Here is a 15,396-nt window from a genome sequence, read left to right as displayed (position 1 = left end):
TAATTTGAACAGCGACATAAATTTGATGATAGAAATACTTTAATTGTTTATTTTTTACAGATATGAAAAATAATAAATGGGATGTGCCTTTTTCAAATTTTGCTCCATTCGAGCCGCCATGACATCACCAAATCACCACAAAATTTGCTTATGAGTTCAATATATGGGAGCTGTCAAGTTGTCCCCGGGCTGGTAACCCCTTAATCAAGAATCCCATTAAAAAGAGTTTCTGTCATTAAAAGAATATTCCATTATTACTTCTTTATTTTCTTGTTTAGTGATAAGGAAGAATCAGAGAAATTTTGTATTATTTTTACACAAGGAAAATATTTTTGGTTCATCTTCTGAATTAGAATACCTTTTCGTCTCTACTTCGCTACCAGGAACAGGCACAAAACTGTGGAATTTTTGAGTTCCAGATATTGTTTTAGAGTTATTATACAGCTCTTCGAGTTCTTCTGGCATTTTGTTGTACTCTTCAGTGAATATGTAGCAGAAAATTAGTTTTGTGATATTTTTATCAGTTTGTTTAACTGCCCAGTTATAAAATTCTCGGGGAGTTGGTATGGTATTTCCATGGTCGCGAGCAAGACTGGCTCGTTTTGCCATTCGTTTGAGAGTGCCACCAATAGCATCACAGGGTCCTTTTCCATGGGATGCTGCAACAAAATGTCATTCTGCGCTTAACTCATACTTTGACTGGAATCTACACAAGCTTGCAAGGTTTTTCTTATGTTTGTATTGCACTGCTGCTCCATCAGACATAAAATAAATTTTAGAAATTTATCAGTTTCGAGAGGAACAAATGAACTGCAGTCTTCAAGTCTTTCAGTCTTCTAGTCTTTCAGTCTTCTAGTCTTCCAGTCTTCCAGTCTTCCAGTCTTCCAGTCTTCATACAAGTTTGTTATGAATATATACCAAATTCGTTACTGATACTTTTTGCATGTATCAGGCAACTAGCAGCTGAGAAAATGGATTCTGAGATGATTATGACTTTCATTGGGTTAATTTTCGATAAAAATGCACTGAAAAAAAGTCAGTTCAATTTGGACAAGGAAGTTTTTTTAAATAACTTTTTTTCCTTGAAAGTTCCCCAACTTGAATTTTTGACGGTAGGTAGGGAACATAATTACCTATCTTGGAACAAAATTTCATCCAAATCAAAAATGGTTTTTTTGTAAATCGACTTTAAATTTTTAAAATCGATTTTTTTGTCAGTGTAGGAGTCAATGAAGATTTTTTTCAATATTTTTATTCAAAAATTTGACTAATTTTGTGAAAATCACTTCTACAACATTTTTTTTGTAGGGCTTGTCATTTTTAGACTATAGCCATATGAAAAAAAAATGGAAAAAAAGTTTGGTCCTTTTCAAAAGACAGTCTAGATCATTTTTGGAAAAAAACAAAGTAAGCAAAGTGGCTTTTTGTGACGAAGTTCATGTACAGAAAGTTTCATTAAAATCTGAAAGGGTGCTGCCAACATTTGTTCGAGTTGGTGCGAAATTCGTGAACTAGTTCACAAATTTGTGAACATTATTCATAAACCAAATGCTGACTCGTAATTTAATCCATAAATCGAAGAATATTTTTTACGGTCCCACTATGCAACTTGAACTGATTTATGATTAATTACAACTTCATCATAATATGGTTTTCGTGGATGTGAGTTAGTACACAAAATTAAAACAGTTTGGATATTTTTTTCGTGAGTTATTCCACGAAACTCGGAAGATTTTTCATGAATCCATACATGCCTCGTGAACTGGTTCATGATTCTGGGTATATTAGTTATGCCATAATAATCGTACTCTGGAAATAGTTCACAAAATCAGAAAATATATTTCCACTTACGTGATATAGGTTATGAAATATGAAATTTTGGGCAAGATCTTAATATTTTCACATGAACAATTTTACATAGCTCAGAATATCCATTCATGATATTTGGTATATTAGTCTCGATTTATGATTAATGCTCGTGTAATAGTTGTCAAAATCGTTAAATGCTTTCCCGCTTTCATGATATAATTCATGAAATTCGTACATAGTCTTAATGTTTTCACAGGAACAGTTTCACATATATAAGCATACGATCAATGAATTCGTGAACTGGTCCAACATTCGTGTTCGTGAAATAGTTAAAAAACGCTTTCATGATCCGGTTCATATCGTTTCCTCGTAAAATCTGATAGTAAACTCAAGACTGATATATCTTGATAGTGTACAAAGAAATTACGAAACCGTGATAGAAACGATTGTAAACTCATGAATAAATATCACGATAACGTACACAAACACTGCAAAAATTGGGACTAACATCGTGTAATTCTTGGTTTATTAAGTCTATAAATTTATTACAAATCAGTGTATCCCCAAATTATGATCTGTATTTCAAAATTTGGGTCCAGCTGACAATAAATCCTAATGAACTAAACTAAAGATAATTAAAGAAATGATTCATTTTTTGGTTTTTGACGTAAATGCCAATACATTATTTTAAGACTTAACAGGAAAAACAGATCGAAATGGTGAGATAAGTGAAAGCAATTATGTGAAAAAATACCCCAGAGGCAGGATTCGAGCTTGCAAACCTTTGGACTCCGGTTCAATGCAAAGTCTTGAAACACAAAAGAAATCTCGAATTTGCTGGAAATTTTAAACATAAAACCCAGCTTTCGATTTGCTTTGTCAATAGTCGCAGATACGTGATAAGTATCAGTTGGCCTTTTATCAAGAATAACGCCTAGATCCTTTACATGGTCAACGCGTTGCAGTCGAGTTCCAGTAATGTTGTACACTTAGGTTTTTTTACGCGGGGGATACAGGCCGCGTAAATGAAAACCGAGCAAATTTCAAAATTCGCGCAAATGAAGACCGCGTAAATTTAGGAATCCGCATTAATGGAAATCTCGTTAATGGATACCGCGTAAATTCAAAAATCCACGTAAATGAAAACCGCGTAAATTCGAAAATCCGTGTAAAAAAATTGCGTAAAAAACCTGAGTGTAGTTGAAATTAAACATGTCCCTTGTACGATGAAAACTGATGACAAAACATTTAGCAACACTAACGATCACCAGTTGTCAAATGTATCAATTAGACATTGAAGCTCACGGCAATTGGTTTCATTTCTTGTGACAAGAAATATTCTCAAGGTATCGGCGAAAAAACAGTGTCCCTCTACGCATTAAAATGAAGACCGCATCATTCATGAACAATGAAAACAATAGCGGACCTAGTGTACTACCTTGAGGAACTCCGCAACTGTGTCGAAAGCGGCCTTAAGGTCTGTGCAGGCTGTGTACATCTGGAGTTTACTGGATATTTCTTTGTGCAAAAGAAAGTGAAGCTAACTAGATTAGTCTCATTCGATCGACCCGGAAACAATCCGTGCTGACAAGTGCTTATGTAATGTCGACTAGCTGTAAACAGCACCTCGTGGATAAGCGTTTGGAACATTTTTGACTTTCGCCGGTAGTTCTAATTTTGATTTTGTCACATTTTTTATATCCCAGAAACATAATTGAACACTTCTAGCCATCAGAAAATTTTTGCTTCAGAAGTGACACTCTGATAAGGTGGGCCAGTTGGATCACTAATATATTTGAACACTTTTTCAGAACAGCTGAAGGCACTTAGTGCTGGAGCATCAGACGAGTTAGTTTTCCGTATTACAGATAGAAATGATTGCTCTGAAATGGCAAATATATCCATATCTACCGCACCAACGGGAGCGTCTTCGAGCTCGATAGCGCATCAGTCGTGAAGACACTCTATAGAAGTAGCTGGCAAATAGGGAGCATTTTGCCGTCGTCTTGATCGCTACTTCGCCATTGTAGACCCGTTTCATTTCTCTTCGTTGATACAAAAGTCCCTAAGGCCTTCGGATTTCGTCGTAAGTTTTGTTGGATATGGTTCATATATGCAATTTATTGTAACTACTGTACTCACTACTGGTTATTGCGAAAAAGCGGTTGAGAATAGGACATCGATTCGTGTATGTACGTAGAGCTTTGGCACGGATACGTTTCAGAGTCCGAAGCATAGAGTAAGACCAGGAAGGAATCCTGGGAGGTTGATATGTTGGCACAAGTTTTTCAACACAATCAAGCAGAAATCGATTATAGAGCAGCACCTACGTCTACTTGACCACGTAGTATACTCCAATCGATTAGCAATAGGGAGCGGCGTTGTGATACTAGATCAGTTTTGCAAAAATTACGACGATCCACAGCTACAGCTTCTTCGTACTGTGGCGAACAAACGATGGAAATTGATATTTCTAAAGCGGGATGATAGTTATGCAAAGGAACGATGACACTGGAAGTTTCGCTCACAGAACACCCAGACAAAGCAATCCCATTGACAAAGACAAGGACTTGATTTAGTCCGTGAAAAGCCATCCCGTCCAGGAGTAAGTGGCCGCCAGGTTGTCGAGGATAACGGGTTAGGTTAAGCGTATCCACGTCCAGTTGGTACCCAAATAAGTCCAGATTAATTGAAATCACCAAGGACTATTATCACATCATTCGCATCTGTTTGAGAAGAAGCGCGTGCTATAGAATAAAGATGAAGCTGCGTAATAGTGTAGCTACGTCCTTTTGCTGGAGGAATGTAAACAGCTCCAATATAGTAGTTCTTCGTCGGACTCGTAATTTTAATCCAAACAGCTTCAATGCGTGAAGAACTAACCACACAAAAATCAGAGGAGGCAAGTTCGGAAAAAATAGCGATCAAAACTCCCCCGTCGCGACTATGAATCCCCGAAGAGCTGCATAGATGTAATACGATCATCAAGCCAAGTTTCTGTCAGAACTTAAATATCGTAGTGGCCGTCAACAGCACCCAAGTACACGTCCTCGATATTCGTTCCTATCCCTCTGACGTTTTGGTAGTACACCCGCAAATTGTTAGCACTACGTGCCAAGTGTCCCGGCATATTGCAAGGACGTGATGTACGCGATGACATGCTAGAAACTAGAAGTTTTTCAGGCTGTGGTACTTGAGATACCCATTCTTCATTTCACAGTGAATGTTTTTTTCGATTACGAAGGTCAAGGTCGTTTTCCTCTTTTACGAATTAGAAAAAAATTATCGGGGTAACGAATCGAACCCACACCGAAGAAATTTGTTCGTACATTTGTGAAAAAACACGATTTCGTGAAATGAACCGTTTACGAAAATCATGACCAAATTCCTGATATGATGAATAATCAACCTCGTATAAACGAAACTATTTGTATTTCCAAAAAAAAAAAAACTAGTTCACGCCAAAAAGATTCGTGCGTTACATTCGAATTTTTGGTAGGGTTACTGTCGTTGTTCCCTGGACATTCATAGTATTTGTTATATTTCTCGTTCATAGTTTGAGGATACATTGGTTTGCATAGACTATATCAACTAATTTATCATCACGTTATCGTGATAGTTTGTCCATGAGGAATAGGGCATTGCAAAAAATTTTTTTTTAATTCTCGGAGCCCCCCCTCTCATATTGTGACAAATGTCAAAGTAAGCTCAGATGCCAAATTTCACATCATTTGGACAACTTCGCTTGAAATTTTTTGAAATTGGTGCTAAGGGAAAATATGGAGGAAAAATACATTAAATGCTATAACTTTTGAAGTAGCAATCAGAAAATTACAATTTATACCTCTTTTGGAAGGAAATAATCTTAGTATTTGAATGGAGACAATGTTTCTAGAAAAATACGGGAAAGTGGGGTACTGGGTCATTTTGGCTCCAAAATCCCCTATTTTTAACGATTTTCCTGCTCCGTGATGCAAATCATACATATTTTGTGGTTTTCTAATGTGAAAAAATCTCAGAAATCGATCGGAGCCTTTTTGACCTTTGTCCGAATACGAGAAGTTGGGGTTATATGGCCTATTGTCATTCATATTAAACTTCATCATTTTCTCGTGAATATATCTCTATTATTCTTCACTCAATTTTCATAAACTATACCTTGTTGAACGTGAAAAATCCTTAGAATTATAATAAAAATAGATTCGTAACCGGTAAAATTCAGGAACATCAAATTATCTGACATATAGTGTCGATTTCACATTTTTATCATAAAATCGCACATATTAACTCCATTTAACAACAAAATTCTTATTTAATTTACTACTTTTAGTGAAAAATATGCTTAGGGATCACATGAGAAAAGTTTCATTCCTGGAAAAATAGGGGAAGTTGAGGTATTAGGACAAATAATGAAAAAAATGAGACTTGTAGAGTAAATATCAAAAAGTTTGATGTTTCTGAATTTTATCTTTAACGTTTTTATTTTTGTTTTATTCCTCAAAATTTTACACGTTCAACAAGTTACATTTTATGAAAATTTGTTGAAGAATAATAGAGATATATTCATGAGAAAATGATAAAATTTAATATGAATGACAAAAAGCCCTATAACTCCAACTTCTCGTATTCGGACTAAGGTCAAAAGGGTTCCGATCGATTTCTGAGATTTTTTCACGTTAGAAAAACTACAAAATATGTATGATTTGCATCACGGAGCAGAAAAATCATTAAAAATATGGGATTTTGGGTCCAAAATGACCCAGTACCCCACTTTCCCGTATTTTCTTAGAAGCAAAAATATCTCCATTCAAATACTAAGATCATTTCCTTCCAAAAGAGGAATAAATTGTAATTTTCTGATTGCTACTTCAAAAGTTATAGCATTTAATGTATTTTTCCTCCATATTTTCCCTTAGCACCAATTTCAAAAAATTTCAAGCGATGTGGGCGGGGGTCTAAAATTGTCCAAATGATGTGAAATTTGGCATCTGACCTTACTTTGACATTTGTCCCAACATGAGAGGGGGGCCTTTGAGAATTCAAAAAAAAATTTTTTTTGCGATGCCCTAATGAGGAATTCCACGAAGATCCGTCCAAAAATCTTTAAAATCGTGACCGACCATCTTAGATTCCTATGAAACTTTACACGTTTCACCGTCATGCAAGACTAAATATTTTCCACAGGTAATAAGATTATTTTGACTCAAGAGCAACTTTTCAAAAGGGCGTAAACGTTTCTACGTGTATGAATTTCATCAATTTTTTTTGTTCGATTACTGTATTTTATACAGCAAAACTATCTGAGAACGAGTTACAGGGAATGAATACTTCTGTCTGAAAAAAATATGCACTGAAAAAAATGTTGTGTCATTTTTCAAAAAAACAAAAATTTATGATAAAAATTTAAATTGCGAAAAAACCCATTTTTTAAATTTTTTATATTTTGTTACCAAAAACCTAAAGAGAAAAGAAACCTTTTGAATTTGATTGCATGATGGAGAAAAATCGGTAAAAAAGTTTTCTTAACAATAACTTCGTACATGTTTTTAAATTTCATACTAATAGACATACAAAATTGTAATTCTATTACAGAATATAATTCTAAGCACCATTTAACATCAAAATGCATTTAACAAAAATCTTCCAAAATGCGATAGTTTTCGAGATATTTGAAATTTTGCTCCTTCAAAAACAATTAATTCGTGTAATTATGCTCTTTTTAAAAGTTATTCGCGTTACCCCATCAAAAAATGTCAAAAAATTAATGTTTATCGTTTTAAAGACGTAAAAGCAACTTTTTAGTGTATTTGGATCCTGGAGAAGCTTTCAATAAAAAAGTTTTCCTAACAACAACTTTTGCCATTTTTTTATAATTCTTACTATTTGCAGTCAAAAATACAATTTTCTTTTTGAATATGATTCTAAACGCCATTTTAAATCGAAATACTTTTAACAAAAAATTTCTAAAATGTAGTAGTTCTCGAGATATTTTAACTTTTGTTTTAACAACACAATTATTTTGTTTTATTACAACCTTTTCATAAGTTAGTCGCGTTTCTCCATCAACAATAATAGGTTTTTCAAAAGGCCCGTAAACTTTCCTGCAACTTTCTCTTTGACATCAAGGCGATATTGTGAAACATTTTAAAGTTACATTAAATGTGTTGTTAAAACAAAAGTTAAAATATCTCGAGAACTACTACATTTTAGAAAAATTTTGTTAAGAGCATTTCGAATTAAAATGGCGTTTAGAATCATATTCAAAAAGAAAATTGTATTTTTGACTGCAAATAGTAAGAATTATAAAAAAATGTCAAAAGTTGTTGTTAGGAAAACTTTTTTATTGAAAGCTTCTCCATGATCCAAATACACTAAAAAGGTTGCTTTTACGTCTTTAAAACGATAAACATAAAATTTTTGACATTTTTTGATGGGGTAACGTGAATAACTTTTAAAAAGAGCATAATTACACGAATTAATTGTTTTTGAAGTAGCAAAATTTCAAATATCTCGAAAACTATCGCATTTTGGAAGATTTTTGTTAAATGCATTTTGATTTTACATGGTGCTTAGAATTATATTCTGTAATAAAATTACAATTTTGTATGTCAATTAGTATGAAATTTAAAAACATGTACGAAGTTATTGTTAGAAAAACTTTTTTACCGATTTTTTCTCCATCATGCAATCACAATCAAAATGTTTCTTTTCTCTTTAGGTTTTTGGTAACAAAATATAAAAAATTAAAAAAATGGGTTTTTTCGCAATTTAAATTTTTACCATAAATTTTTGTTTTTTTTTTGAAAAATGACACAACTCAGATAGTTTTGCTGTATAAAATACAGTAATCGAAAAAAAAAAATTTGAAATTCATGCACGTAGAAACGTTTACGCCCTTTTGAAAAATTACTCTTGCATCAAAATATTCCAATTGCGAGAGAATATCATGGAGATTCATACAGCGAACACACCTGCAAAGTTTCGTTCGAATCGACGATGGTCATATTTTGCGGTCGGCCGGTTTCTCATGGAATCCCTCCCATGAGTTTATTATCGGAATATTTTCTGGGCGAGTAGTGTTATTCATGTTCATGGTTTCAGGATCGTAGTTACGATTTTCATAATTTATATGCAGGCTATCGTGATATTTTATTCGTAAGCTCACTATCTAATTCGACACGTGGGACTGTAAACGTGGGGCTGTAAACGTGTTGCTCATGTTCATGATGTCAACACTTTTATCATGATGTTCGTAATTCCTCTTCACGTAATCGTAATATGTTATTTTTGGGTTACTATCGGATTTTTACTCGGAGTAACGAGACAATGATGAGTCGTGACTAGTATATTAAGAATTATGCATCAGTTAAGGGGCGAGGGGGATAAGGGTTTCTGCATAAAAAAAAACATTTTTTTTGCGATTGTTTTTAGAACTTTGCGTGAAGCGAATTTATCAAAACTTTTGCACATAATTTATCATTTCAATAACATTCTGTACCTTTTTTATGCAAAAATATCGACAAACGACTCGGTGACCAAGCTTTTAATATAACGCCTCTGAAAAAAAAAACATGATTTGCGGTGTTACCTGCCATTCAAAAACCACTTAACCGATTTTTTTCAAACTTTGTATACACGTTCTATGTAAAAAATACCTAACCACTGCGTTGAGTTGAGAAAATTTTTGAATTAGGCGGGTTTTTACTCAAAAAAATTTCGTGAAAAGTAATTTTTTAATTTGTGTTTGGTATCTTCTAGTAGCTGTACAATAAGTGCCGGTGATGAAATATGCAATGCTCTGATCGACCATGGTTCGAGTAGTCCAAATTAATCTTCAGCATAGACATACAGCAACTATGAATCTATCCCACCTTTTGCAGGAAGGAAAAGCTTTCATAGGTTCAAGAACCGTATTTCCATAAAGGAAACTTCTATGTTGGAAAGCTACTTAACCCTGTCTTCGAAGCTTTCAACAAAAATGGCATGACAAATCCACGTGAAATGCCTCGTGCATGTATACTATTGACGCATGTCTTATATCCGACCTCACAACTCGTGATATTTGAGCTGTCACGATAAATATGACTGTTGACACCATAAACAAGAAATACGTCTATTGTTCGGCATATTAGCCGAATAATGAATCATCACCTTCTGATGATTTCAAAAGGGTCGTATCATACTGTGGCAGAAATGGATTTCCACTCATAATCGGCAGTGATGCAAATACATTCCACATATTTGAGGCAGCTCAGATATTAATTTGCATATACTTAATGTAGCAAATCACCCAACATTTACACAATCTGGCAGAGAAGAGGTGTTAGATGTAACTCTCTGCTCGGACTGCATTACGCATGAGTTGGTAAACTGGCTCGTACCTAACGAGCTCGAACCCTCTTTATCTGATCATAAGATCTTAAGATCTTTGATCATTTGAACGCCTATATGTAGCAGCCTCTTGCGGTTCTACTGTGGGATAATTCAATTTTGAATAAGTAATAGAAAAAAAATGGATTGAATTGTGTGGACTCTCTTTGTAGATTGTAAATTCCCACTCGTTTTGATGAAGCCGAATCACTTCCCACAACATCAGGAATACGGGTAGTTGCGAGAAACGTACTCCTCTAAATTCGAAAAAATGGGAAACAAATTAATCAAAATCAAAGAAAAGAAGCACAACCGCTTCGACTCATTGTATATGGTCTTCGAGTTTCAATACTTATCGAGTGCAAGCAAGGTTGGAGAAAAACTGTACAAAATGTTCCCTAATTTAAGAATAAAATCACTAGTGAACTTTAACATAGTGAAAATTGTGACTGAAGTTCACAAAATAACATAGGGTAATTTCGGGAGAGATGCCGCGTCGGGTGAGATGCCGCACTTTCTATATCTCGTATACAGGGTCACTTTATACGGTAATATGATATTGTGAGTTTGTCTTTCTAAGAATTACACCTCTGGAGATGTAAAATAATCCTTATTATTAACTCACAAAAGTTTTGTTAATGATTATGTGCGTCCAGTCGGCATCACGGAGTGCCGAAAGTTTTTCAGTACCACATTAAAATTTGCTTTATTTTTTTTAATTTTTCGATTTTTTTTGTAAATTACGTGTCGGTTGAATAGCTGGGACCTTTTAGAAGGCATTTTGATCATGAGCACGGTCATCCATAATTTCAGACAATTGGGAGAGATGCTGCATCAAAATTGCGGGTGAGATGCAGCACTCTATGGCGGAGGATACGTAGTTAAAATGTATTTTTTTCACCTCGGAATGTCATTAAATGATCATTTGCGTCAGGTATAGATTATTAATAAGGTATATCCACAAACTAACGGACCTAACACAGTGACATATAGGAATATGAGTCTTTTTATCTATATATTTAAACGCGCGATATGCATCTAAGTATTAGTTACTTCGGTTTATTCTTTAAAGTTTCAGGCACAAATTTTAGTAAACGCATTGAATTGTAGGGATGTCAATCTTGGGATAAAAATGAACATTTCGACGAATTGATGCTTTTTAAAATGAATCTTTTAAGAACAAACAAAAGTTATATAAATACATTGTTGGAAGAAATAACCAAAATGCTTTTAAGGAACCCCTACCAATATATAGCTCGTACAAACATATAAATAAATAGTATCCTTAATAAAGTTACTGCAACTTAACCGTTACACAAGGTTTCAAAATAAAAATATTTTTAAAATGTTGAATAAAAAAATGTTTCTAGAAATGGTATTACCCCCTTAAGAAAAATGAAGGTGATGGCGGATTTATAGGTGTAATCAAACTTCATGAAACTCAGCTGAAGACCCCTAATCACAAAAACATCAACGATAGTTAAAAATACTTTTATTCACCATCTTTCAATTTGTGACCATGGTGCGGCATCTATCCCGCAATGATCTTTTTTTAAATGTTCATGGAAATTTGATGAATTTTTTTCATGACAAAAACCATTTCATAATATTTTCGAAACCTGTCGCAATTGATAAAAATGATTTTATCAAATATTGAATAGTTTGCTTTGATGCATGAACGATTTTAAGAAAGAAATGTGCGGCATCTCTCCCCAAATTACCCTATATCTTCACAAATAAAAGCGTTATGAAGGCGTTACTTAAGAAAAATTGATCATAATTATTAAACACATGATTTTGGTTCAGGGCCTTGTTTTCGTAACGTAAAACAGGGATTGTTCCAAAATTCTTGCCGCTTATTTCACTAATTGGAGAACAATTTTTCCCGTGAGTTCTTTATTTATAGAAAAAATCGACAATCACTATGTCTTCCTGATGATCGCCTGAATTGTGCACGTGCTGTAGTGGGGTCATAGCCTTGTAGCAACTTGACTTGGTAGGACAGAAGTTGTGGAAAGCGTACGTAGAGCAGCAACACATCACAAAGGCTGTTTCTTCTACTACAGCATCATCAATGTTCCCATATGAAACGTGACCCGACGACAAGAAAGTAATATATCACGCGTTGATGGGAGGCGGGGACCGCACGGTGTTTCCGAGAAGGAAAAACTGTATGATACATAAAATGTCATTTGCCAAAATTTCAGGAAGTTTAAATGAACTATTGAACTTTTAAAGGCGCAAATAATTTTTTTGGTTTCGAATTGTGTAAAAATTGCTTGATTTTTTCCTCCCATGTAAAAGGTATGGAGAACTGGCAACAAACTTCAACTCGATTTTCAAATAAGAGAAAACACTTTCTTGCATATCCGGCCAGGTTTTTTTGATGACTTATATGACAACTTTCCGAAAACCTGTATTCATTTAAAGTGTACAAATCATAAATTAAACCGAAACGCGAAAGAGATATGGGAATTTTTTGAATTGGGGAATATAAAGTGCATTTATCTTGCAATACATATATTTTAATTTTGATAATTCTAATGCCATCGCATTCCTCAGCCATTTTTACATAATAAGTATTAAAACCTCACTATAATTTGAGTTGATCTTGCGATACACATCGTTTAAAAAAAATCCATTGCAGATTTATTGATTGATTGACTTTTATAGGAAAAACCGGTTATTCGCATCCTAAAGCTACAAAAAATTAGCTGGAGAATCATATCAACAAGTCCTGTGCAAAATTTCAAAACGATTGGTACAGTAGATCTTGACTTATGATGTACACCGCGAAACATCTTTTTTTTCGAAACACCTTCGGAGATTCACGCGATCAGTTTTCAAGATTTTGCAATGAAAATTGTTGAAAATATTTTTCAAAAGTCTCATCGTCCTCCCCTCCTTATCTTGATATTGTGAGGCACTGCGACAACTTAGAACTCATATTTGTAATCAGCGATCCAAGATGACCCAAATACTATTGCGCGAATATATTTAATAGACTTTTTCACTTTTGAATGAAGAGGAATCAAGTCTTTTCTGATTTGTTAAAGAGCCTGATCAAAAAAAAATTTTGGAATCCTGCGAGCCTTTTTAGCGCATAAACTGTAATTTGACTGAATTCGTTGGCACGGAAGTTGATTCTTGGTATCGACATAGGATCCATAATGATATGTATCTTAGAATCTCAGATTTTTATGGAATTATACTAAATACTGTGACGTTACCATGTTACGGATTCTGCCAAATTTCATAGCAAATATTCGGATTAAACTCCTACTCAAAATTCTACTGGATTCCGCCTCAGTATCTTGTGGAATTTTATTTAGGAATTTGACGCTATCCCGTTTAACACTATTCTGAAATCCTTCTCAGAATTTTGACATTATCAAGCTTATAATTCAGTATTGAGATGGTATCCTTATCGGGATTCTGATGGAATTGAATATCGCCAAAAGAATAGGATTTTTTTAAAATTATAAAAGAGATCATGTCAAAATGCTAAACCTAGGAAGGATGCTATTATTAACACGAGTAGAATTACTTCAGAATATTGAGTAAAAGTTGTCCAGAATTAGGAATAGAATTCTGACAGGTTCCATCAGAACACCGAAAAGGAACTCAAAGCAAAAATCGAGTTGCTAGGGTGAGCTGGACATGCTCTCAGAATGACAGACGACAGGGAAAACTTATTCCCGGAACCGATTTGATAGATAGAAGAACCAAGATACAGGAAATCGTAGATTTTTCCGTGCCGCGAGAGACTGGCGACAACCATGGATCGAGTGTACTGCAGACGAATTGCTGGACTGAATGGTACAGTAAGTCTGCCTTAGTGCTAAAACATGTTGACAAAAAAAAAATGGTCACGAACTTTCCTCATTTTCCGAGATTAGATCATGTGGCGGAGTATATGTAAATTAGACTAGAAAAGTTCACCTCCAATTTGGCTTCATATGTGGTTTTTAAAAACTTTTTTCAACTACAGATTAAATCATTTCAATTACGCTTCCTCATTACATAAGTATGTGATCATATGATATATGTTTAGTTAGGATCATTTCTACAGGAATTACCGACTCCATCCAATTTGTAAGTCCGGTACTGTATGCTTCAAACTTGATTTGGAATCAAATAACTTTATCTTTAACCCCTTCTTTTCCCATCATCTACCCATAATAGTTGCAGTCTTCATTTTGTTTCATTTGCGAAAACCCGATTACTATCATTTCGGTTGGAATTTCTTCATTAAACAAATTGCTACGGTATCAAAATTCAAAACCTACCTTCGCTGTGGCAGCATCCGGACAGACCACATGCTGCATATTGATGTTGATGTAGTCTGTACCGGAGCAGATGGTTAGTGATTTTTCCTCCACGTTGTCTCCGTGTTTGTTGATCAACTGATTGCACAGCTTTGTTTCCTGTTCGCAGTGAGGGGGTAGAAGAGAACAGAGAACTATTAAACAACCTATCTTTTTACTTGTTTAATTGTTTGTTAGTTCTGTGGAATTGAGAAACAATTGACGATTAGTTCTTCTTTCTTTTCTTGCGAAAAAAACATTTGCCTTTTAGAATAGCGAAATAATGAACGGTTCGCCTCAAAATTTTACTCACGGGACGAGTTCTGATTTCCTCGGAAGCGGTGTTTCTATTGTTAGCTTGATCAATGGAACCGAGCCCTAATTTATCGCGCAGTTTTACAATCTCATCCCAACATTGAAACGCCGAACGTGTTTGAACTTTGTAGATAAACAAGAACAATGGAACGAGAAATAAGTCGGATCAGAAATGAAAAATTAAGCTGCCATCTTCTGGGGAAAAGTTTGCATACCTCCGTTCCCGAGGAAAATTTTCCCACAAAAGAGGCTTCGCTTGCGGCCCCAGAAAGAAACAAAAAATAGGAGTACGGTACAAGCGATAGGCTTAACGGGCTCGGAAAAGTTGCGAGTTTTTTTTAATTTTACTCACAGCACGAGTTGACCTGGGGTTGAACGATTGTGGATCTATTTCAGTTTTTCTTTTGATGAGCCTATGTTCGGCGAAATGAATTTGGAAGAGTTGACTTTCTATACGACGTGCTATTTATGTTCAGTTCGTTCACACTCAAATTACATTCAAGCTTGAACGGCAGATTGTTTGTTGCCACTTCGGTAGAAGTACTTACAAGCTACACATGGAATGCGAAAAAGTTGCAGTGTAATCATTGAGACT

The 15,396-nt window shown here is 34.7% G+C and overlaps 2 protein-coding genes across 5 annotated transcripts in view; one reads left to right on the top strand and one right to left on the bottom strand.

Annotated features, from left to right (window-relative positions):
• LOC131685894 (uncharacterized) overlaps positions 1–15,396 on the top strand; it is a 227,930-nt gene that overhangs the window by 109,386 nt on the left and 103,148 nt on the right. The window lies entirely within an intron of this gene.
• LOC131685892 (1-phosphatidylinositol 4,5-bisphosphate phosphodiesterase) overlaps positions 1–15,396 on the bottom strand; it is a 179,333-nt gene that overhangs the window by 71,644 nt on the left and 92,293 nt on the right. For all 4 annotated transcript variants that reach the window (XM_058969910.1, XM_058969909.1, XM_058969912.1 and 1 more), the window contains one exon: positions 14,469–14,606. In XM_058969910.1, coding sequence (XP_058825893.1) covers positions 14,469–14,606 — 138 coding nt within the window. The remainder of the gene's footprint in view (positions 1–14,468; positions 14,607–15,396) is intronic.

This window comes from Topomyia yanbarensis, chromosome 2 (assembly GCF_030247195.1).
Source record: "Topomyia yanbarensis strain Yona2022 chromosome 2, ASM3024719v1, whole genome shotgun sequence".
NCBI classification, from domain to species: Eukaryota; Metazoa; Arthropoda; class Insecta; order Diptera; family Culicidae; genus Topomyia; species Topomyia yanbarensis.
Note: the sequence above shows the minus strand (reverse complement) of the source record. Positions and strands in the feature narration are given on the sequence as shown.